Raw genomic sequence first — 26,372 nt, 5'->3', positions numbered from 1 at the left:
CTTCATGTTTAACCCAGGGTTTCTCGATGTGTGCTTTTAGGATTCCTGGGCAATTTTTTCTTCAGCCTCTAAAACAGGGAAGGCTCTGAGTGCCTTTATCCTGGCCAAGTCATGGGCAGATAAACAGCCACAACGTTGATAGATTTCCTAGCAAGTAAAAGGAATTAAATCATCTGTTGGGAACAGGCTGCTTACCTTTGCATGTAATGACTGTCTTTGGGCATTACTCCTATCCCCATTTTCATAGCACCAAAGTTCCTTGCAAGTAAAATGAATCCATCTCTCAGAGCCTTCTCCCTTTACTGAGGAAAAAACTCCACATATTTGTGTTTTAGGATTTTTTGTTTGTTTGTTTTAGTGGAGCATTTGCCTCATTTTATTGTAGTTTATTTTATTCCCAGGCTGAGTGATGTAAGAGTTGTTATTAAGGTGATGTGTATTAATCTTAAGCTATTAAGGCTATTTCTGAGGTCAGTGCCAGCCTTGGTAAGAAGGATTCATGTGTTTTGCTCTCAAAGTTTTCAGTGGTTGGATCCTCACCACGGAGGATGTTTAAACATCCACTAAGAGGCTTGTAGTTCAACATAGTTGATTTCCTTGAGCACAGGGGACTTTCCTGTATTTATTTTGCCTGGGGGCTGCTGAGTTGTGATGTCCCAGCGTTGCACAAGGGTATCTGGTCCAGCTCACCAGGTGTCTCACACTAAGTGAGTTCTTAAATATATCTGGTGGGACCCTGGTCATTAGGCAGAGTCCTCCTGCCCTCCATCCCATCTGTCCAGAAAGGTTATTGGGCACTGGGCCTGATATGGCTGTAGAAATGTGCAGCTGGAGGCTTAAAGCAGTGGTGCTTGCATAGCTTTGGTGAACTTTTGTGCCTTTTGCTGTTTTCATTTCAGAAAGAAACGTTCCTAGGAAAAGTATTTAAAAGGGTAGTTCCCCAGGTTCGAGTTAAATTATTCACTCTCTGCTCCTCTGAGATTTCATCTGAATTGAAACCTTTTATCCCTCTACTTCCATTTCATAAGGATGGAGATGGGGATAAGGAAATGTAAGTTTCTGCTCCCACCACGCTGGTGATGACCCAGACACTGTGTGTCTCCTGCCTTGCTGAAAGATCCCAGGGAGATATTAGTGGGAGATCACAGCCCTAGAAATGAGGAAAAGCTGGGAGAAGGGAAGTCTGCCATAGCGGTTTCACATGGTTTTTGTGCTTCTACAGTTTTGGAGTAACTTCTGGTGTTTTCCTGGAAACAAAACAAAACAAAACAAAACAAAAAATAAACTGTTCAGCTAAATCAGAGACTCACAACCAGCTCTGGTTTCCCCAGAAATTGGATGGGGTCTCAACTTTCATAAACCAGCTGCTGCATATTGTGCTTTTGGCAGTTGGGTTTCATCAGCATTAGTTGCAAGCTGGACCTTGCACAAGGCAATAAACAGTGAGTTCTTTACAACTGGTTCCTTTCTGGTTGGGAAGAAAAGAGCAGAAATGTGTGCCTGTCACCAGACTTTGTGCCATCATCTTAGGTCTTAGGAGGAACCATCTAAGGTGGTGTATGGTGTGGACAATGGAGTGTTAGTGTGTGGGAGAGAAGCATGTGAATTTATCTTGTGTTGCCTCAGTAATGTTCACCACCACCTGACAGTGAGACTGTGAGCACTCATTTTTTTGGAGGATAACTGGTGTATTAGAAACTCACACTCTGGCCTATCCCATAGATCTATTGTGCATTTGCATGTACGTGAATTGGAGTCTTCCATGTACTGTATGGGCTGAGCTATTACCCTGAGCTATAGCCCTGTATCTCTGAATGGTTCTTCTTCCCATTTGACTTTAATAAATAACCTGTTGTCACCTGAAACTTCACTTTTTCACCTTTGAGACAAAATATGGAGGGATTTAGGTCATTGCTATGACTTTTGTTGAATGCTGGAGAAAACTCATTGTTTCCATGCAATGTCTTCAGGATTCACTCTTTTGAGCTGCCTTTCAACCTGAAAAGTCAAAAATATACAGGTGGAGGACAAATCCAACCGAATTTAAACCAGATTATTGATTCTTGTATGAATTCCATTGAACTGTGAAATGACTGTGGTTCATGCAGCTCTTTTCCAAAGTTTTATTGACCATGGATTAGAGGACTTTTATGAGCCATGAGTTGCAGGGCTTTTACAGACCACGAATTTCTAGACTATCTCATGTGCTTCCATGGAAATCTTGGAGTGTTTTTTTAAGCTACCAACATGGAAACAAAGGAAATTAACACAGGAGAACAATCTTAAAGGAACATCAAAGGTCTGACTCCAACCTATAAAAGCCAGGAAATCCATAATTAATGGTTCCACCAAGACTTCAGCTCACTGAGTTGTTTGATTCTGATCTGAGGTTATAGCTACAATCTGAAATGGCCTCATGAAAAATGAGTCATCATTTAATGTCACACATCATTATTAGTATTTACTTTCAGTTATACCTTGGAGATCATCTTTTCCTTTTTGTTCTGTCTTAACAGCTGAGACATTTGAGTTGGCACCCCTGAGTGGATGGTGTTTAGGTTTGTGTGTTGGAGAGGTAGCACTGCAGTGGAGGATGAGAAAGCTTCTGCTCTGTCTTCTCTCTGTCTTTGACAGAGCTAAGATTTGCTGATCTCCTGGGTAATTGGCTACACTGAAGGCTATTAAAAATTAAAAAATGCTGATGAAATGTGTGGTTTTCTCTCCTTTCTGCCTCCTTCCCTCAAAATCTAAACAAAATGAAAAAGTCCTGCCTGGCTGCAGTTTGTGTTTGGAATTGTTTGTCAAGAGTCAAAATTAAATGGAGATTTCAAGTAGTGGGATTTTTTTTTTCTTTAACTACTTTATTTTGCAGAAATGTGCAGATCTGAAGACTGCCTTTGAGAGGAATTTGAACTTAGAAAAAACTTAAACCCCCAGCTTACTCCTGTAGCCAAAAGCCAGCTGGGGCAGCAGGGAGGGGAGGCAAAACCCTTGGGCTGGGAGGCTGTAGTTTGGCATCCAGAGTGTATTATTGTTCCTGTTGACACTGTGTTAGCTAAGTTTCCCCTTGCAACATAAATAATTAATTACAGATCATTCACTGGCTTTTCATGATGAGCTGCCCTGTTAATTGAAAGAGTAGAGAAATGTATGTGGCATTTCAGAGTAGTCAAGTGAAGGCACCTTTGTGCTAGCAGGCAGATGGTTTAAGGCTACAAAAAAAACCAGCCCAAGAGAACCAAGAACATCTCCCCACTCATTAAAGCTCCTGGAGCCTGAAGGCAGGGCAAGAGGAAAGCCTCTGGGACAAGGGAGCAAAGGGACTTAGCACCTGGAAGGAGGGTGTTTCAGGAGGTGTGGGGTTTAGAAGGAGTGGTGGCAGCTGGGGTATGTGAAATTGTGAGAAGAAAAAGTTTGAAAGGATGTCAGAGGCAAAATCCCTTCCCACTGCTGAGGAAGAGAGCTGGGTGAAGGTGGCATTTGGATAGACTGGGGGCATGCAGATGCTTCACTTGCTCAGAAAAGAAACTAAAGGCAAAGAATTGTTATCAGAAGAAATTCTTGTCCCGGATGCAAGCTCAGCCCTGTAAAACCTGCCATTAGGGAAGAATGAAATTAATTTCCTCTGTAATTGGAAATGGCATTTCTCTGATAGCCCAGTGCTGACTATTCAACCCCAGGTGAATTCAGTAACATCACAAATATCAGTTTCTTTTGGAAGCAGTTATTTCAGGCCAAAAAAAAAAAAATTATACCAGTGATGAATGGAGACAATGTGTAATAAACTGCACTAAGTGTGCCTGTATAGAGTGAACCTTATCAGTTTAGATGGAATTTAAGCACTTAGCTTGTTATCCTTTCTTTCAAGACAATGCAGTGATGGAAAACAGAACTCTGTCAACTCAGACAAACTTTTAATTTCACTTAACTGTATCTGAAAGGTAAATTTCAGTAAATGAATCCAAATTGCTTCCTTTTCACAACACACGGTGCTGAAATGCAGTACTTAACTTCATTAAAGAAAAGGCTGCTTTTCTTTAGAGGGAACCTAGACACTTTTGAAGTCTAACAGGTAAATTGTGGTTAGATTATTTCCTTCCATATGGTAGCTTTGAGTTTGAAATTTCCATCACTGGGGCCTTGTTTGTTTAAATTACTCCATGGTAAAGATACAGCTTGGAGAGTGCCTGCCTACTGATGCTCATGGGGAGAGGAACCATGCCCTCCACTATCCTGCCACTGGATAACCAGTTGCCACCATTGCATTTAGTTTCCCTGTGTTCAACCAAGGATAAGGATGCAGCTTCAGGACCTTTCTAACTTGTTACAGTGAACCTCTCTCCCAAAGGAACTGCTCCAGCAGCCAGGAACAGTGGGAGTGTAGGTGTCTTGGAGTCCCTCCTTCCCTCCTGTGTCACATCTCATTGCTGTTTGGGGCTTAGCTGTGTTGTGTGGCCTCTTGGCTTTCCTCCAGCACTTCTGTCTACCATTTGCTTTGCTGTTCTCCAGGCAGGATTTCCTTCTCAGGAAACTTGCATGACCACAGTCCCTATCAGTGACTGCACTGTCTCCAGAGCATGGCATAAAAGTATCAGAAAAATCTCGTGGTTTGACAGCTTGGGTACAGTATGACCCTTCTGTCATGCTGAGTGGTTTCAAAACCTGGAAAAATGCTCCCTCATGTGTTCTTGATGGAAGCTGAACCTTTGTATCTTCAGTTGGCCTAAAGTCTGCTTAGTTTGCCTTGGATTTATGAACTCTGGTGGTGTTCTTCAGGCAGTGAGGCAGTGTGTCAATTGGTCCTTCTGTGTCCCCACACTACTTACCTCTCCCAAACATGCAATCTCTTCTTCCTGAGCAGAGACCAAAGCCTGGGGAAGAGAATTTTCCCCTTCCTATTTTTAATGTTTCCACTTGATTCTCCTTTGAGATGGGCAAATGGCTTGATGCATCCTTTAAACAAGCACCAACGTTGGCAATTCTCTCATCCTACCCCTTGCACAGCCCCAGCTATCCAAGACCTCCAGTGGAAGTAAAATAACAGCACATCATAGCTCAGTGCAGTATAAACAAGAGGTAAATCTCCTGGCTGTAACATATGATATGGTGATGACATATCCTCTCTCCCTGCATGGTTTTTCTTGAGGCTTTGTGGATTATCAGGTTGGCCAGAGTGCACAGAACATATTAATTAAAGCTGTGAAACCTGTGCTCAGCACACATGCATTGCAGAAACGGATGGGAAGTCCTGATGTTACTGTCCAAAATTCTGCCATCTCCATGCTAAGAGACCTTCCCTGTCAGCTGGCTGTGAGTGATAACTTCTTTCCCCTTGTAAAATCAAAGAATTAATTTTTTGTCTTCCCAATGGAGCAGAAAAGACTTGCAGCCACACTCTAACCTGCTAGACACACAAAAAGATTCAGATGTTTTACTATATTCTGTTTTTCTCCATAACAGTGCTGCCACTGTGTGATGAAACAAACACAAATAAATTACAAAAAAAAAAGCAAAATCCTGGTATATTTCTTTCATTATTGCTTAAGTGTCTCACTGCCAGCATGAACAATTAATATGAAGCAATATGCTTACCCTATTTTATGAAAGCTATAAATACCTGAAAATAAAATCATTAGATATAAAGAACATGGAATTGTCTTGGAAACAGAAATATAATGTATATATAGATCTCAGTTTTCTTTCCTGAAACTAAATTCTTTATTGGTAATGCATTAGGTATTTTATTTTCATGAAATTTAAATCCTCCACAAATATTAAATCCATATTTTTGAAGGCGAGCAAGTAACAAAATTGGAGCACACAAAGCTAGGATTTTTGAACAGTGAGGTATTTTTCAGTACTGGTTATCCAAGAGCACTTTCAGTGCTGATTAAAATTTAAAATACAGTGCAAGATGTTTTATGGAACCTATTAAGAACTTTCTCTTCCTTTCTTGTTTTCTAGCTTTCATTTGGAATGTGTCAAGTAAAGATAATCCCTGCATCTGCCCCAGTTTGATGTATTTCTGCCTTGAGCTGAGCATAGCCCTACCATTGCTAGCTTTGTTAAACCACCTTAGATCTGTCTGATGGAGCACAAACAAAATGTTTGCTTAGGATTCAATTTCAAGAAGAAGCAGCTGCTGAGTTATGATAATCTCTTCCTCTGTGATCCACATCCCCACTTGTTCCGCTGTTTCTCAGCCAGCACAGTCAGATTTCCTCACCCGGTGCCAGGACTCCTCTTGATCTTGGAGAACCTGTTAACTTTTCAGCTCCAAGTTCTGCATTTTTTGCTGAAATTTTCTCTTTCTCCAAAACTCTCTTTCTATCTCTTTCAACTTTCATTTGGCATGGACCCTGGACCAAGGAGTAGGAAGGGACCCGTCCAGGATCTCCATCTTCATCCCCAGACCTCTGCACCCACCTCCCCATCTATGAGCTCATTCTGCAGGAGGCACTTTGCAGTCAGTCCCTGCCAATGAAAGTATGGACTTTGGGAGCTTACAGCCTTCAGCAGAACCTCTTTTTGACAGGGGCATGTCTCAGATATAGCTAGTGTGTCTTTGTCATCTGGCATAACTACAGACTGCAGGAAGCATAGTGAGGCATCCGTCATTTTTCAACCAGGATGTAGATTTCATCCATGTTATTTCATCAGCTTTGGTTTTCCCAACATTTTTGGACAGAGCATGTGGGGCCAAGCAGGCTGCCACCTGGAGAAGGCAGCATTGGCTCTGTTTATTCTTTGCTAAGTTTGTGGGTATCATAAAGTAGTCTGGGCTCTTTCTGCTGATGCTTTCTCTTTTTCTTGACAACTTTGCAGCTTTGTGGGCAGCCTCTGTGACAGTGGCCAATGCCAGGAGCATTGGGCACCTGCTTTTGCCTCAGCTGAATTTAAGTTTCCTTGGCCAATATGGTCTCTGAGTGGGTTTGGAACTAGATGATCTTTATGGTCCCTTTCAACCCAACCTATTCAATGATATATTCAGGGCTACCTTTCATGTGCAGCATGGGTTTAACCTTTGCAGCTGTGAACAGTGGTCAAGAACCTACAATAATGAAGTCATTAGCAAAACCCTTATGATTATACATAGGCTCAGGTTTTTTGTCTTCTCATGCATCAGAAGTGCACTTACTGTAGGCATTAAGCTGGAGAAAAGCTTCCTGTGGGTATAAATGGAGAAGCAAGTTTATTTTCTTACTTTAATGTTAATATTAAGCTACCACGGTTGAATAGGTTAGACTCTCTTTAAGTCTTGAGATAGCCATCAACAGCTACTAAGTCATAAAAGCAAAGTCTCAGGACTGGCCCTGTAGTACAAAGTGTCTTCTGTGGAGCCAGGCAAAAAAGGAGGGTGCTTATTCTGCCCAAAGAGTTAACACTAAGTGAGTCTGACTGTCTTCTGAGTGAATGCAAGGCTTTTCCTTCAGCTATTTTTAGTCTGTTCCAGCAGCGTGTCCCACTGTGGTCTGGTATGCAAGAGCTTTGCTGTGAGGTTTGCAACCACTTGTATTTCTGGGTTGTGAGAACAGAGAGTTGGTGTGTTACTGGAGTGTGTGTTCCTTGGGCAGCTGGAGAGGAGGGCAAGGGATCCATGCACATGTTTATTGTTGCCTGTGAATAACCATGTACAGCAAATGGGCTCTGGAAGAAAGCTTGTTAGCAGATGTCGTCATGACCCTTCCAATTTATAAATATGAGTCTTGACATTTATATTTTCCATATCCAGATGTTCTGAGGATTGGCTCCTTGGAGCTTCTAACTTTGACTCCTCATAGTGTATTGTCTAGCACACACACAAACCCAAATTAAACCAAGTTTCTGGCTCCTATCAAATAGATAAGAAGGGAAAATGCACTGTGTATCCCCAGGTAAAGAGGAAGCCTCAAAATCTGAAATGCACTGTAACCCAGCTCTGCAAAACTCCTTCTGTTCACTCTGCTGAAAAACAAATGCTCTGGTTTAACAGGCAGAGAAGACTCAATCCACAGTAGCTCTTGTACCCTGCTGCTTGGGGGTGGGTGAGGAGTGTGGTTTGTGTTAAACTGCCTGGAGCTGCAGAGTCTTTAAGAAGTGCTGAGTGGGCTCATGCCCAGGGTGAGTTGGATTCCTTCAGTGCAGAATTGAGTAGCAAAGCACCTGCTCTCCTTACACTGCAATTCTTGACAGAGAGGTTTTTCTTTTTGCCACTGTTGTGTTTCCCCTGTAAAAGGGGGTGGTGGCCAGCTCCACATTCAGACTCCTGACTGACTCGGCTGAAAAAAAAGTGACTTTTTCCTCAGAGAACTCAATTACTCCTTCAGTTCCACTGATGGTACAGCCAGTGATGACCTGTAGGGAGTTTGCAAGTGAGTTTTGGAGCTGTTGGGGTCAGGAGCAAGACCTTTTCCCACTGCTTAGGCTATGGAAGTATCAGAGACCATGGCTGCTCCTGACACTGCACCCAAGAGGGAGAAAACTTTTAATAGAGTCATGTGAAAAGCTGGGTTTGGGTTGATGGAAGCTCTGGGAGGCTACCACTTGCTGGATTCTTAGTTGTCCACCTCTCTGTCCAAGTGGCATGCAGATGTGGTGAAGAGATCACTTTCCATCTAAAAGGCATTCTAAAACTTAAACACTGCAAGTCTAAGTTGGATTTACTATATATATTTCATTTATATACAGTATGTATTATGATATAAATTTGAATGACCTTCCTATATAGCAGTGTCAAAGCCTCAAAAGATTGCAGACCTGCAAGGTAAAGCTCCAGGCTTAGCAGTGCTACATAAAATCCATAAAATGTAAAATGCTTCCCTTAAGTGAAGGCACTTGAGTTACTGCAAAGAAAAAGAAATGTCTTTAAAATTCAGTGCAAATACCACCACACAACACTGTCAGTGCTAGCCCAAAGGAAAAGGGTAAGGGATGTGGGATTTATTTATGGTTCTGCTGTTCCCCCTCTGAGCAGTTTGTTTCAAGCCCTGTGAAATTCAGTAAAGAAAAGTGTGAGAGGGAGGAAGGTGACATTACTGTTGTGGTGGTTTCCATGAGGGGTATAACCACAGTCATACCACAGGTTTATCCAAGAAAACTGATTCATTGTGGAGGGAAAGGGGAGGAAATTTGATTCCCTGAGCTGCCAGCAGCAGAGGCTGTGCTGTGAGCTGAAAACCCAGCAGCACCCTGAAGAGCAGCTTTGGTCCAAGCCCAGTTGCTCACTGGGATGTAGAAGAAGTAGGATTTATTGAAATTCATATGGTTTTAATGCTGTAAAAGCTGGGTTCCTGCAATTACGAAAATGCCAGGCCAAATTTTGGGTTCACTCAGATCTCCACTTTACAGTTCCTGAATAACTTAACTGAACAAAGTAAGCATTATACCTGGGGACTGAGCCCACTGTGCTGGGAGGTGAGGGACCAAGCCTGGGAGCTGCTGGGTGTCAGGGATGCTTCACAGAGCAGCGCAAGGGAGAGACGTGGTGCAGACACAGGAGCTCAGTTCTACAGAAACTTTGTAGAGCTTGAGTTATGATACCTGGTAGGGAAAGCTTTTGCAGCCTTTCCAGACAGAAAGCACTTTTTTATGAGCTACTGGTGGCATCTCTGGACCTTCAAAGGGTTTGGATGTGGTTGAGAAGGAGTTTATTTTGTTGCTGCTATTGCTGTAGTTGCATTGCCAGGAGCAGGAGGAACTCAAGCCCTGTGGGCTATGCAGCAGTTCAGTGTCCTTTTTTTCTGCCTTGTAGATATGCCCTGTGAACTCTTCTTTCCTTTCCTTTCCTTTCCTTTCCTTTCCTTTCCTTTCCTTTCCTTTCCTTTCCTTTCCTTTCCTTTCCTTTCCTTTCCTTTCCTTTCCTTTCCTTTCCTTTTCTTCTCTTTTCTTCTCTTTTCTTTCTTATTTTTAGATTGAGTTTGTTGGAATGAAAAAGAATCCCATGCTTCTGTTCAGGGGAACAAACTTGAATTCAATACTACTCCAAATAACAGGTTCAACAATCTGACCCAACTCTAATTATTCTTACTAAGAGAGACTCTGGAAAAATATGAGCAGCAAACAGGAAAGTGAGCCCAGTAAATTAGAGAGAAAAATGTGATGCAGACTAAGTGGAGAGAAAAACTTTTACATGGAGATGGAAAAAAAAAAAAAACAGGGAGAAGGAAAAGAAAATTAAAATCAAATTGAAAAATGCAGTTTAAATTTTAAGCCAGTTTTAAGCCGGCTTAAATTTTGCTTGTTTGTTCTATTTCTTAATATGTTGCACAGGCATCTTCTTATCTGAAACCATTGTGTGTCTTAAAGAACAGTCTTGGAGAAAATACTTAATTTGACAGGATGTTTAAGGTATTTCCCCACCTATCCTAAATCATTTTAAAATCTGGAGGGGGAAAGTCGGTATCTTTTACAGTGTTTAACAAGAAAGTGACAGGGTCAAATATATATATGTCTATGAATGGATGTGTTCCCCAAGCACATCTAAACATCCATGGTTAATTCTGTGCATCTGCAAAAAATATTTGAGCCATAGGCCCACACAATGCCAAACAAACACATAGGAGAGGGCAAACCAAGTCACTCTGGTTCCAATTAATTGAAAGGTTGAGTCTAAGATAGAAAATATGGATTATCATTTTGAGCACCCCAAAAATGCAAACTGCTTTTCATGTGTGACTATACTGGGGAGAGCTTGCAGTTTGCAAAATACAGACAAAAGAGAGATATTCTGCTCATGCTTGGGATTTGGTTCAAAACCACCTGATTGCAGCACTGCCAAATGAACTTTGTGTGTTGCATCACTGGCAAGATTTTTCAATATTAAGCCCATCTGTATATGCAACCTTGATGTTCTTGCTTTCTTTGGCTGTAAAAACTGCAATCATTATCTGTCCAAGGACCAGTGAAACAAGAACTTGGTTATTTGAGCCATGATGGTGAGTGCCTTAATTGTACATACAAATCAGGTACACAGCCAGATGTGTGCAGTGGGCAGGGGTGAATTTGTGGATGGTTTTAAGCCCACATCACTATTTAGACTGTCATGAACACATCCTGGCTCAGATATCTGTGCAGAACTGGTGAAACAAAGGACTCTGAGATAGACTTCTTAGTAAGGGCCAGGCCCTGGGTAAAACTGGGATGCATTATCCCAGCTCTGTGATTGCCTCGTCCCAGTGCAGAATCACAGGAGGATATTCTTAGGATATTAGAGAATCATCAAAGCATTTCTTAGAAGGGCAAAGGAAAGAGCTAATGTTGTCATCTCCTGCCTCAGGACCACCCAGACACTCTACAACAAATCATGGGTCTTCAGCTACAGTATCTTGAATTATTGTTTACAGGGATTTTAAAGAATTTAATTTTTCTCTCTCTTTCTCTCTCTTTTTTTTTCCTTTCTCTTTTTTTTTTTTTTTTTTTTTTTTTCCCTTTTTTTAAAAGATGACATGTAGTTTCCTGACAGGCTGGTTTTAATAAGGTCGAAAACTTTGTTGTTGCCAAATCAGAAAGGAATATAACATCTTTAAGTCATTAGATGGGAATGGGGTAATTACTCAGAGGGTGTGCTTCAAAGGTTATTGGTTTTTACAACATTCAGTGTTTTTACACCATTCTGCAGTTGTCTGGAAAGGAGTGGTTGGCCTGATTCTGCCACTGCCATATGTGTGGGTGCAGGATTTGCATTTGCAAGGTTTTCCTGGAGGACTTCAGAGTGGGAGGTTGAAAAGGGCCTTGCAGAGTCCACTGGGAATGGAGAAAAGCAAAACTTGACCATGAGGTGCAGGAAGCTTTCCCACATGCTGGAGCTTCACTTCAGAAAAGGACCCTTGGGCTGATCTGGGGTTGTTTCTCACCTGCTTCTTCCCTACCTGCATCCTCATGTCCACCTTTGTGTCACTGTCCCCACACCCCTCAGGCTGCATGGCTGTGACAGCAAACTCCTCAAATCCTCTTTCCCTTGTCTCTGCTGCAGCAGTCCCTGTTGCTTCTGTCCTTTCCTGTCCCATCCCCCTCCTCTTCTTTGGTCCCACAACAGATCCCACACTTTGCCTTCACAACATGACCCAGCTGTGGCTTTACAGGTGCCCCTGTAATGCTCATCCTCTGTGGGCTGGTGTCACTCCAGCGTTGAATTTTGTCATTGCAGAGGTATTTTGCAGGTGGCCTGGGCAATCGAGCCCTGCAAATCACAATGAGAGCCTTCAAAATGCTTCACATTGGGTTAGTGCTGGTGTCAGACTAATGCTTCAAGGTCTTGACTCAGCTTAGAGTCGTGGGAGTAATAGAAATGAAGTTATTTAATGAGGTTTTGATGGTTCCCTAGTGGGTGACACAGGGATAAAAAACAAAACCCCTGGCTTCCAGCCTATGGCCCAGCTAGGGTTGGGGGAGCAAAAATGCACCAGAGCCTTTTAAGCTGCATTTCAGTGTTGAGCCTACTCCTGTTTACACTATCATGTGCTCCCTGGAGCCCCTCAAGTCAAACCTCAGAGCCAAGACCCCACAGAGGGGACAGGCAGGATGCAGTCCTACCATGGCAATTGGTGGTGACTGCCACAGAGCTGCATCCCCACCAGCTGCTGCATTTTCATGCTTCAGCATTAGAAGTTTTCCTCTTCTCCACCCTGTGGCCCCATCCCAGTTTTTGAACCCATCCTTACCAGTCAAAGCCCTCACTGGGGCGAGTGCTGGGGTTCAGAAGACCTGAAGATCTTCAGAAGCAGCTCATCTTACCTACCTTAGAGACATGTTTTTTGGGGGGGAAAGGATTGTCATCTGGAGACATCTTTTGTTCCCCACCGACTGTAGCAGTAACACAGCTGAATAGTTCCAACTGCAAGTCTCTGTCTGACATAGCTACAATTAATTCCACACTTTAAATCCTATTAAAGGCCTGGGCTTCTGAAGGAGAGCCCATGATTCTCCTTGATGGCACCTTCTGCAGGAGCCGCTCACAGACTGCACATTCAGGAGGTGAAGGTGTCTCACATTGCTTCCCTTCACTGCCTTAAGCATCCCATCCTTCCCTGCACATGCAGTGTCCTGCTCTTTCCCCTCACCCTTCCTGCACTTCAGGGCCCTGGAATGCTTGTTCATGGCTTTCCATCCTTTCAGAGCTGTCGCCTGGTGAAACCTGTGCATCCCCTTCCCTCTTTTCCCTTGATACCCTCTTCTTCTCCTATGGCAGATGTGATCCTAACAAACAGCAGGGCTGGGGGAATAGACCTCTGTCAGCAGACATGTGCTGCCTTGTACCTCTGCCCAGGGGTTGGAAGCTCCCAGCTTCCCCCATCCAGGAGGGGAATTTCTCACTGTTGTTCCCTGGAGGAGCCAAAGTGTTGAAATAACGCTAGATGAGAACTTGATGTTCCTTTCAGGTGGAAAGATGGTTCCCATTTGAGTCTTATCAGAAGGGAAGCATGGATCAGCAGCGATGGGTTGTTAAAGTGCTCCTGATGTTGTTGCCTGACCCCTCTGTCAATAGTAGGGCTGTGGTGAGCCCCAACTCTGTGCTTGTGCTGCTCACAGAGAGGGGGGATGCTTGCAGTGTGGAAAATGGACAAAGATCCAAATGACCCAGGGCTCAAGGGAAAAGAGCAGAGATAAGGTTCTTCTTTGGCTCATCCCATGTCTTCTCTGTTGGCCTCAAACCAGCATGTGATATTGCTTGCTCATTCAGACATCCAAAGGCAGCTTACTACACTACTGCAAATAAGTAGTGGCCTTCTCCGGACCAAGACTGGATTCTTTAATGAGATCCAGGTTGGATTTTTTTTTTTTTTTTTTTTTTTAATGAATTGAACCATGCAAAAGCATGAGGCTCTTGGCCTTGATCCCACAAAGGACTTTAGGACGTGCTGAGTGGTAGGTATGTGAATACTAGCCTTGCAGGGAGTGCTTGTGTGCTTGCAGTGCTCAGCATCCCGATAGTTTTGGAGCAGAAGACTCAGCATCTTGCATGATTCATCCGTCAGGCTGCAAGAACTGTGTCTGTAAGGAAGGCAGTGGTGAAGAGGTAGATGAAGCTTGGGTAAAATGTAGGCTGTGCTGATCTAAAGAATCCCTTTCAGAAACACATCAAATATTAACACAGAAATTTCTGGAGATTAAGACTTCACATTCTATTTAACAAGTTATTCTAGTGGTATTCACAGATAAATCCTTGAATATATTTCTAGTGTGATTTCTCCTCCCTCTTCCCCCCGCACTGTGCTCTTTTTTCTTCATGGTGGAGCACCTATTTTTTTTTCTTTAAAATGTGTTGTCAGTTTTCTTGCCAGCCAGCTTGTTTACACACTGGAACGGGTTGGTTCCAGTGCTTTAAGCAAATGTATATTTCAAATCTTAATTAATAAATTTTGGTGACATAAATAGTTCTGGTTAGTTCCAAACGTAATTGTCTTCACTAGCAGAACATTATTTCTGATGACCAGAAAAATAATGTGATCAACTTCTTCCACATCTGTTCATTAAATGAAAATGAAAAAAAATTGGGTAAAATTTGTTTGAAAAGAAACAGGAAGCATATGCTTAATATCACTTAAAAAACCCTAGCCATCATAAGGTTAACATCAAATCACAAATGCAAAACAACCATTATTGTATTTACTCAAAAAAATTTTTCCAGTTTACTGGCTCTGTAGGTTTCCAATTGAAACATGCATTTTTTCAGCATTCAATCTATGCTGGCACGTTGTCTTGATAAGCTTCTTTCATCATATGCTATTGTAAGAAAGGCTGTCTGAGTCCACATTTGTTTACATTTATTAAAAATAGTTGTCATGTGTTTATGGAGCTCCTTTGATCCAGAAAAATCCTCAAATGCTTTGTGAGTTAGGCCTAATAGGGTCACTTCCCCCACCCTGAACAGAAATCGTGTTGGGACCAAGGGATGGCAGCAAATTAAAAATGCATAGAAATATCCCCCTAATTGTCCCCTCAACCCCTCAGAGCACCATCAATTTTCCATCAGCTATGGAACAGTTCCTGGGATCATAAAAGTAGTCTGGACTTTTGGAAGTTAAGTCACAGTAGTGAAAAGACCATCATCCTAGAGATTGTATATTTTTCGTGGATTTTTCTTTATCTTTTTGCAAATAAAGCAGCAGCAGTGGCAGCTGCCCATAGCACAGGGTATCTCATCCAGACCTGCTGCTGCAAGTTTTGGGCATCCCACTCTGGAGAAAACAGATCTGCTGGGCAGAGCCAGGGGAGACCAGAAGGAAGGATGGAGGGAGACCACCTGTGGACTTGCAGACAAAGGCAGAGGGAATTGTTTGTTTAAAAGCCAGAAGACTGAGGTGAAACATGGTTAAGTCTTCAAAACATGGGAAAGGCTGCTGAGGAGAGGAAAGGAATAAACCTCTCCACAGGGACAGGAGAAGTCACGGACTTGCACTGCAGCAAAGGAGATTTGGTGAAACATTAGGCAGTAATTTTTGATGTCAGTAATGGTGAAATGTTGGAATAGATTTCTGCAGAGACTCTGGAATTGCTATCATTGGAGGGGGGTTTTCAGACTAAATGTCCAGAGAGGTTTAGGACTTGTTCCTGTCTCTGGGACAGATGGGCCAGAAAGTCCCTCCTGGTCCTGTCTTCTGACATTCTGCTGTGGTGTCACATCTGGTCAGATGAGCCCTGCTTATATGGATAAATCCAGCCACACTAAAAATTAGTTTATTAGCTCCTTGGAAAGTCCTCACAAGCTAAACCAGAGCAGAAATTCCCCCAAAGGTCTGCATGGGTGTTTGTTTTATATTTTGGTTTTAAAATGCAGTCAAGCCATCAAGGTGCTTCAGCATGCCTTCAGCACAGAGGATCTGAATCCTCTCTGTAATTGGATTCAGTAGAGTCTGTTCACAAAGCCCGTGCCTGGGGCCCCATTTTTTGGGAAAGTTCTACACGTTCTAATGATGGTAAGACAATGTATGACTAATGCACTGATTTGAAAAACTGCCCTATTATCTGATCAAAAGTACAAGCTCATGAATATGATACTGCAGGCCATTTGGCTTAAAGATACCTGGAGTCTTCCAAATTTTTAAAACAATCCCATATACAGAAGCAAAAAATAGAGGTATGAACAGTGGAGCCAGTGGTTGCCTGCTCACCACAGATCATGTGGAAAATCTTAATGAAGACATTTTTATCTGAGACAAAAGACTGAAACTACAGAATATCCTGGGCTGGCAAGAGAAGGCGTGATAATAATTAAGATGATTATCCCTGAGATCTGTGATTCATTTTTATTATTCTGTACATACACTTCAGCACTTACCAAAACCTCCCTGAGGACAATGGAAACATTCCAGTTGAGTTCAGGGGACTTTGCTGCTGCTTTCATCCTCAGGGAAGGTCTGAGGGTCAGTGAAGTCCTACATGCACATGTGAACACGCTCAGAGGGAGTATGAAGATCTGACACCTCTCCTGACACCAGAACCACCTCTAAGGTTAGGTTGTAATCTAACCTGCCTGTCCAGGGCCCCTCTTCAACCCCCAGAAAGACCTCAGGCAAGAGTAAGTGCCCCTGTAGACCTGCACTGGAATGAGGTGGATCACCTTCTGGAGACATTTCTCTCCCCATTCTCTACAGAAACAGCCTAGTAACAAACTTGGAGATTTTACAAGGAGTTTTGTAGCATCTGGTAAAAGCTATTATTCTCTTCAAGTATCTCTAAGCCACTTTGGCAGTCGGCTAGCATGCTGGAAGTGAAGTTGTATTTAAGAAAATGTCTTATATGGATAAACTGTTATTCGTTTGCTATTAGCATGCTTTGCACTTAATGGTGGAAATGTGGTGTTCTTCTCTTGTAAAGCATTTAAGACTTACAAAAGAAAAAACAAAAACCAAAAAAAAAAAAAAAAATCCAACCCCACCTCTCAGTACTTATCTTTACAAGGAAGCCTTTAGAGAAATCTAGTGTCTTGTAAACAGAAAATGAGTGTGAATAGTGGTCAAAATGCTTCTAGCAGTTGACTAGAAAATAGAAATATCATACAGAAATGTAAAATGTTAATTTAAGGCTGATTTAGGGATACTAGCTGTGTTTGCCTAATGAATGAGCTCGTGATTCCTTCACAGGATCCCTGGCTAGCCTGGGTCCCCCATTGGGCATCTCCCACAATACTTCCCTGAGGTGCAGAAAACCAGTTTGCACAAGGGATGTTTTAATCTCACTGGAGGATCAAGCCCATAGAACGTGTCAGCAGCGGGATACACCCAAACTGCAAGCATTTTGGCAAAGTTTCCTAAATTGCAACTGAAAACCAGACCCTCCTTCCAGTTTAAAATTTAATTTAGGGGTAAATTGTGTAGTTCTCTAAAGCGACAAACAGTAACTGAAAGATGACTACAAGCACCTACCCAGACTTTCCTTAAGGAAACAACTAAAAGGGGAAAAAAAAAATCCAGAATTCTGATCCTTCTGCCAGTTTTGCCAGATGTGTGCCCCACAGCATCTCTCAGCAGGATGGATGAGGTCTGGAGCCTGAGTCACTGAATTATTGAATTACTCAGAATGTGTAGTACCTAGTTTAGTCAGAAGTAGGTTTTAATGAAGCTTGATATTCACTGTGGGAAGGCCATTCCTACTTGATGTTCCATACAGAACAGGAGCTTGGACAGATAGTGCCTAATCTGGTATCACTCTTGCCATTACTAAATTAACTGCTCAAAAAAAGTTGGAGAAAATTGAAACAGTGGCATTAGCTTATCCCAGACCAGCTCTTAAGTGCAGCAGTTTTCATTCAATATAGCAGAAGCTTTAAAGCAGCATGCCTTGTGTCATCAGTTCAAGACAGAAACCTAAACTCACCAGGGGAATTTAGATCAGAGCTTTCTCTGTTTACAGCAGTTTGCTCCTCTGGAAGGAGGCATTGCTTCTCACTGTCAAAGACCTAATACTGGTTAGCTGGATTATCTGTTCCCATGGAGCAATTCCCATGTCATTAATCCTAGACTGCCTTTTCTTTTTACTCTAATTCATTGCATGTTACTTAAGATCACTTCTAGCTACAGAACAACCGCCCAGAAAATGTTCTGCCAGTATGATAGGTGATGGAAGAAATTAAATTAGTTGTCTCAAAACCTGGGCTGAAGTGTAATGTGCAGGCATTTCTATTGGATTTGATATTAACCCATGTGTGTGTTTACTGGTGGACTCTGATCTTCTCACAGCTTGTGATTGACTCTGTATTTGAAACATCTGAGCTAAAAGCATTCTTGTTATGGCTAAGACAGAAAAAGACAGAAGCCTCCAGTGCTACTAAATTCTGTTTCTGTGCATGAATCTTCAGCAAGGTTTGGTTTTTTTGTTTTTTTGTTTTTTTTAATGTATGTGCTATTGTGCAAGAAACAGTCTTTTCCTTCCAAGGTTAACCATCTTAGACATGGTATTTGTAGGACTGCATACTTTCTTACTCCCCCCCAAAAAATCTATTTGTTGGTCATTTTCAGTGGCTCCAAATCCTCTTTAGGGAAGATTAGAAAGTAGCACAGAGAATCTGAAGGTATTAGTGTTGCCTCTTCTTCTCTAGGGAACTTCTCTTTGTCCTCCTTGCTCCCCAGCAGAATGCTTTGGGTTTAAACCCTGAGTCCACCTTGCAGAGTTTGCATGCTCAGTTGTGCTGCCCTGTGACAACTGGTGGATTATGGACCATCCAATAATGGATGCAGTGGAAGCATTTTATGAAATGGAGATTACAACTGGAAACTTCCAAATCAATTGTAAATGGACCTTTTTGACCTTCAGTGTCATGGGAATCATGATGAATTCCAACCTGCCCATTCCAATCAAAGTTTGTAGCTCAAGCTACAATCAATAATCAAGCACACTGCTATGGAGGCAAACCCACAGACAGGGAAACTTCACACTGAGTCTGGTTTTGGCATTGGGACTTGATCCAAGATGTCTTAAAGCCAGGAAAAGAATTTAAGCTGGTTGATCCCATGTGCTGAAGGTCATCAGCTGTGCAAGGGGATCAAGGGAAATTCTTTATGGCATGTGGAATAGGGGAAGGAGATGTTTTGTGGGCCCTCCTGGACTTTGTATCCTGTCCACGCTGATTAAGAAGCGTCTGAAATATAAAAAATCTTTAGACCTTTGGTAGCAAGAAGATGCCTAAGGATGGTGTTATCCTGGGTCAGCACAAAGAAACATCTGTCACAGTCTCTTGTGCTGGCCAGCAGTGTCTGATTAAAAAAAATTAGTGGAACAAACTAGATATATCAAGAGTGATCCTTCCTTCGGTTATAGTCTGACAGCAGCTGGGACCTGAGGGACATCCTAAATCTGAGCTGTTTCCAAACCATTGCACTTACCATCCCCTGGGGATCTCCCTGCATATTTAATGCATGCAAATAATAATAATAATAATAATAATAATAATAATAATAATAATAATAATAATAAAAACAACTGTGGTCGTTGCTGCTGCTGTTATTATCCCGGGTTCTCCTGTTTAATCTCCTTCTCTTGTGTTCTCTTTTAGCACCACCACGTTGCCTTCCTATATCAGGATAACCAATGGCTACATCACAGTCAAACCTCCCATTTGGATTTCAAACCAGCTGGATCAGGGACCACGTTCAGACCGCCCAGCCCAGCCTCAGCCTGCAAGCTCAGCTTCTGACAGCATTTTATGGCCATCAATAACTTCTCTCTGCGTGGCCATAGCTTCTTTTCTTCTGAATCTATTGCAGCCTTCATGACCACATTAGTATTACGTGCAATCCCTTGGAATAGTGAAGAGAGATAATTTATGGACAAGTTGGAGGTTATGACAACAATAATTACAAACTGGACCTTCTCAGTGAATCAGTAGTGCCTTCTAGCTGATTTTGTCTCTTTGCCCTGATACATTTTGAAACTCTAAAGCTTTATTGTAACACTGACTTACATCTTCTTTTTGTAGAAGGATCTTTATTTCCCATAGTGCTATGGGGTTTTGTAAAATATACATGTTCATATAAAGAAAAAAAAAAAGAAAAGGAAAAATGTATTTATTCGACTGGTAAACTTATTTTTTCTTGTTGTATATGTTAATAACATCCCTATTAATCAGTAGCGATGGTGAAACAGATAAATTAATATTTTCTATATTTGTTTTCTAACTGACAACTCTGCAAATGTCTGAACTGTTGACACCAAATTAATGGCTTCACTTCTTTAAACCTTACTTTTTACATAAACTGTTCAGTAAGTACATATCTGGTAAACTATTTTACTTTTTAAAAATCTCATTAGCATAGCTTACACTGAATAAAGCAGGTCCTACTGTCTGTGGCCTATACCTATTAGAAAAATAGGTGCATACTTAACTCAAGTTAGCTGCTACAACCTAAAATCCCAGTTATTTTTATATGACTTAATAAGTCATTAGTCAAGATAACCCTCTAAGTACCCTTGTTGTCTTTAATTCAACTATTTAACTTCTTTGGAAATTACCAATTTCCCTCTTTATCCTGGGATTAATTCATTAGCTAAGGCAAATTAAGATGCTTTTTTCATAATAAAAAATTGCTTTTAAAGTCTGGATTAATCCCCCTGGAATTGTTTTCTTCTCTACCTCATGTTTCTTACAGAAACATGAGTCTACAACATTTCCCAGCATAAATGAGATCAGATCTTGATCTGTCTCTAGGGTCTGAAGGTGTAGTATCCTTCTAATCTATAGAATCTCTTTGTACCAGTTGTGTTAATGCAGATGGACAACCTGGATGGAAAAAAAACCATCTACAGACTCCTCTCCATCTCACTGTTACAATACTTAGAGCTGGTACCTCCATGCTGAATTATGACTTGACCAAAGTCTGTTCAAGGTCACAGGAACCAAATTAACCCGTGTCATGGAGATGTACAGAACATTCTTCTGTTCATAGACTGTGGTACCTTTGTTGACTTGCATGGAAACATCATGACACTTTGCACCCACTGAAAAATTGGATCCCTCTCTGAGCAGCTGCTTTTCATTAAAGTGATAGACAACATCTATGGAGAAAAAAAAAACAAAAAAACAAAACACAAACATGTCCATCTTAAAACCTATTGTGTTTATTATGGCATTTGGATGATGCAAAATCCCCATGTATACAATAGTTCCAACCAGAAAATTAATTCTGGTTGAGTATGTTTTTCTAAGTCATCTCCAAACCAAAAGTACTAAACATGTGATGAAAAAAAATCTTAGAAGACTCAAACCCCAGAAAAAGAAAATGCAAACTTTTCTTTGTGGAAAAGCAGTGCTTTTTCACCTTGGAAAAAAATCAGGTGACAGTCATGGTGGTGATAATAATAATAATACTAATAAAAGTTTGACTGAAAACAGTCATGTCATGTTCCCACCAGCCCTACAGTGTGTTTCCAAGCAATGTTAAAGTTGTTGCAGTGAGAGCCAATTTAGGCTCTCATTTAAATGACAATTTAGTTTGTCATTTTACCAGTTTATACAGAAAAATCAGTTAGAAAATAACTAAACAGCAAAAGACACAGAGTTGTATTTGCAACCATGATGAAATACTGAGTTGTTCCATCATGAATCCCAACCCGTTGCCTTGCAAAGGCCAGGGAGAGATGGGCAACTTCTTTCTGACCTCCAACTTCTGCACTGTTTTTTGAAAGTTTCGAAGATTTGTGGTCAGTTTAAGTGGGTACAGCAGACAGTACTATGAGCTGTCCCTATTTTTTTCTTTTTTCCAAGCACAACAGTTGATAAGGCTGAAAGGAAAACTTCGAGCTTTGCCCCAAATTCGAGCATTGAGCACACCCTGTGCATACTTTTATTTTGTGTGTTTTGGCTAGCAGAAGATTAAAGATGTTAGTTTTGGACAGAAGCCATTCACCTTGCATAATATTTATTGCACAGAGCTGGATATTGGAAACGTATTTTGAGAACTTTCATTTTAGTTTTATTTGAGCTATTACCCTAGAAATGCCTTCATTTGAATATAATGACTGAACAGACCTTCAAACTCAACCTCCATGCATTTCAAAAGATTATTGGTTCCCCTGCTGTATTGAAGACAGAGAGCAGAACTAAATGAAAATGTATTATTCACAAAAATGGAACTGGAAATAAGGAAGGCAAATCTTAAGGTTGGTGAAAAGTGAACATCCAACAAACCAAAACCCATTCAGTTTTATTTGTTGTAGTTAGATGAAATCCAGAAATTATTTTGTGGTGCCATCCCAGAAATAATTCCAGGTGTTGGAAAACTTACAGTATAAATAGACAAGACTACATAAAGACAATGGAAAGAGAAAAGAAAACAACAGCTTGGTCAAGACCATAAGGAAAACCTCCAATAAGATCAAGACTAGAAATTACAGTTCTACAGTTTCCCAACCTGTGGCTTTCTTCATAAGCATCTGGGGCTTTTTTTTTTTTTATATATATATATATTAGGAGCACACAGATATCCTCACTCACAGCCACATGGAATAGTTCCTCTGCTTGTCACTGATGAAGTTTTTTGGGTTTTTTTCCTGAGTCATTCTTCCACTGGACTGTAATGCTCAATATTCCTCACCGATCACTGCATGATTGGCTATCACAGTATATAAATAGCTTGGCTATCAAAGTATGTTTTGATGTATTTGCATTTCCTGGCATTTTGGCTGTAATTCCCATGAATTGAAGGAATGTTCCTGGAGTTCACCCCATCTCCTGTGTGCTGCAATTGCCTTGCAGGTGTCAAAGCAAGGTGTCTCCTGGCTTTGGGGTCCTCACACTTGGCTTCTGCCAGCTAAAATCATCTAGCTCACTGTTATCCAAGCTCCTTCTGGTCAGGGGAGAAGACACAATTTACAGTAAATATAAGATCAAACAGCTTCCCTTAGATCCTAGCTTAGGAACCCCACAGGAATGGCTTCAGCACAGTTCTCAAACCAAACATTTCTTTTATTCTGGTGTCTTACTCTAAGGCATGACTTACAGTAACATTTTTCAATCCATGGCATGTAAGCATAGCAATACTAAAAATGAGACCCTCACTGTGATAAAATGGATTATTTATTAACCAGCTACAGCAGCCCAGTATTCATTAAAGTATAGTAATACTGATTACCACAGATCTATGCACATCCATTGCAATGGATAATGATAATATTCACCATCAGTTTAAGTGTGCATCCCATGTGATGCATGCTTTTGTGGTAACACTGACTATACCAGCATCATGGGACTTCAGTTTTCCCTGTGGGTTTCTCAGAACATGAGGTTCCAACTGCTTTCTTTTTTTCTGAAGGAAAGCTCAGACTCCCATCTAATCACAGGGTTCCAGGAGCAGCCCATTTAACAAAAACATTCATGTTTCCATGAAAAAAACATTCAACTCTTTACCCCCGAGAAGCACAATCAAGACTCACACAATGTGGAGTAATCAAAACCATGAGTTTTGATGAGTCCAAAGCTGAATGGTCAAGTACTTCATCTTTTCATTGCAGCTACAGCTGACACCCCTACAACTAACATTAAATGTAACTGTGACATTATAAACAAATGCTCATTATAGCTGCCAAGCTCTTGCCCTGCTGGAATAAATATCCCATACCACCAGCAGCAGATCTAACTTCCACACATTGGTTGTTTTAATGCTTTTCTTGCCAATGTTTAACTGCAGATGCTATATTAATATGCATTGCCATTTGGAGACCCAGCGAGTAGGCTGGGACAGAAGGTATTTTATATTTTATGACCAATGTACTTTCTCTGCAATCCCTTGGGCTGTTGAATAACACAATACCTCTTCTGGCAATAAGTGATGAACATGATTTATAATAACTCTGCTTTATACAGGTGTCAAAATCTGCTTTGTTGAACTTCCCTTCCCGTTCCTCCAAGCTCCACTTGGAATTTAGGAACACCCAAGGTACAGAGCTGTATATTTATCTAAGTTCTTCAATATACAGTTGTGGAGAGGGAGAGAGATGGAAAGAGGGAGAACTTAATCTATGTTTAGTGCATTGATTAGTAGAATGATATGACCCAGTCATTACTGTATACCACTGTTAGGGAGGAATTTCTCATCATATATATTTATTTTAGAGAAATCAAAGCGCCAAAGTTATTATCTCAGCATAAATGTTATCATTCCAAACTTTGCTTGGTACCATAAGATATTTCTATATTGTATCCAAAAAGCATATGGGCTGGTCATATCTCTGAAATGATCGATGGTTCATGGAGTGTGATAGAGTTCAGCTTCAATTTAAGCTTCTTTTAGCTTCACTGAAGCAGAAAGATAATTGCCTAATTTGAGCTCATAGGGTGTGTGTGTGTGCACACACATGTGCACGTGTGCATCTTGTCTGTGTGTGTTTTATCCCAACCCAAATGCTGCCTTCCCTTTGACTTGCTTTTCAGGAGGCACCTTAATCTAGCTAAAGGCAGAGACATCTTGCCGATAAGTAGTCAATACTTTTCTTCTACAGAAAGGATTAACCATCCTGCAGACTCGTGCTCACACTGAATTTTAACTTGCATGTTTGTCAGTTTTCAATTCAAATGTATTTCAAATATTTTTTCCTGTTCCGCCTCCTGCTTTTGTGAACCGGTTTGAAGAGTGTAATTAAAAGATGCTTTCTAATATTATTTTGTCAAAATATTTTTGTAGCATAATATATTAATAAAATGTTATTATAAATCCATAGCACAAGAATCTCATATATTTTAGGTTCTTTCCTTTGCTCTGAAAGCTGGGGAATCATTGAAAAAGGGGAACATTCGGTATATACATTTACCTGCATGGCTTTCCCGGGTGATGGAAGAAATCATATTTGGGGGAGATCCTTCATAAAATAATGTGGTTTTCTCCAGGCCATTCCTGCAAAGATTTTGGAAATTGTTCTATGAACTTTTGGTGGAAGTAACAGTCCCTGGGTTCTAACAAGTCAATCTGGAACATCCTCAGACTCTGATCCATGTCACTGGAGAGAAGCCACTGGGCTACCTCATGGCACATGTTGACTGGGGCTTGGGGAAAGGGAAAAGCTCCAAATGCCAGATACAGGAGCTGCAAGTTGAGCTTATTGCTACCATATTTAACAGTACCTAATAATAATATCTTACCTCATGCTTAGTGAGAAAGCACAATAAAATCCCACAGAGGCCTTTTGGGGGATGCGGAGGAGTGGGGGAATGCAGGTGCAGGGATCTCTAAGGAAACCTGGAATGTGGATGCATCTGAGATGAGGGAGAGGTTTGGGGTGTCTCGTTCTTACATCTGCTCATTTATATGGTACCCAGGGTGGTGGATGGTGAGTCCCACAGCCTTTGGGCCAGACATTGTAGAATGTGGGACCACAGCTGGGGATGGAGCAAGAAGATCATATGGACAGCCAGAAAGTGCTCTGTGGGGCTGAAAGTGGTATTATCAACCTGGTAAGCCCTAACACCAGTACCCTACTCTGTACCACAACCTTCCCATCTCAGGCAGGAAAACACCCTGACAAACTCTGCAGGATGGTATTCTCTGTGGTCAATAGAGCTTCATCAGCTGGGGTGAAAGCAGAACTGAGCTCTGGCCTTTGAATTACTCCCTTCCCTCACTACTAAATCCATTTGCCTGGGTACTCATCATTGTAAAAATAACTCGGGAAGCCATGGAGTTATACCAGCACCATCCATTCCTGTCAGTGCTGTTTGTCCTCAGGCTCTGCCCCTGGGAAAGAGAGGGGCAGCAGAGCCAGAAAGTCTCTTGCTCGGGCTGGGTGAAAAAGCCCCTAAATGAAGCATTTGCATTCACTCCTGGTGAATGGTAGTGGGAAATGCTTTCTCCAGTACAAAGAGTTGGTGTCCTTTGAACTGTGATTGTTGCTGCTGGCAAATAAAATAACTCTGGGATTGCTTCTGCACTGGGGATGGAGCAGAAGGTACCTCTGTGCACCAAGATACATAACGCAGAGATTTAGTTATTTTTCTTGGCGTGTTCCTCTTTCTCACATTCAAATCCTGCCTTGTAGCTGACATTGCAGACTTCTTGCTGATTGCAGCATCATTGTTGGCTTCTTAATTATGTGCTAAATCCTTTGCTCTTTAACACACTGTTTCAAGAAGAATCCACCAGCAAAGCTGTTTTTGAAATATCCACTGTAGGAAATGCAGTGGGAGGTATAAACACTTGAGCTACCATGGCACAGGAAGGAAAATTACTGTTGGAATAGAGGAAATTCTCTCCCTCTATTGAGATACCAACCAGACACTCAAATCTGCTGCCATCTCTGCCATTGGAATGGAGAGTCCATGTGTTCCAACCTTGGTCTTAACCCTTCCCTCACACTCCCTTTCCCTGCCACAGGTCTGAAAACACTTTAAACCATCAGCCAGCAGAGCCAGATACTGGCTCAGTGGTGCTCTTTGCTTAAACTTCTCCATCCCTTGACCTCTCTCTGTGCTC

At 41.5% G+C, this 26,372-nt stretch overlaps 1 protein-coding gene across 1 annotated transcript in view; it reads left to right on the top strand.

Moving 5' to 3' along the window:
- Positions 1 to 20,580, top strand: part of TRABD2B (TraB domain containing 2B) — a 280,138-nt gene extending 259,558 nt beyond the window's left edge. The window contains exon 7 of the mRNA XM_030455387.1: positions 19,469 to 20,580. Within this exon, the coding sequence (XP_030311247.1) occupies positions 19,469 to 19,688 (220 nt within the window). The 3' untranslated portion in view covers positions 19,689 to 20,580. The remainder of the gene's footprint in view (positions 1 to 19,468) is intronic.
- Positions 20,581 to 26,372: the final 5,792 nt, after the last annotated feature.

Source organism: Calypte anna, chromosome 8 (assembly GCF_003957555.1).
Source record: "Calypte anna isolate BGI_N300 chromosome 8, bCalAnn1_v1.p, whole genome shotgun sequence".
In the NCBI taxonomy this organism is placed as follows: Eukaryota; Metazoa; Chordata; class Aves; order Apodiformes; family Trochilidae; genus Calypte; species Calypte anna.
The sequence above is the reverse complement of the archived record's forward strand: the minus strand, read 5'-3'. Positions and strand labels throughout refer to the sequence as shown.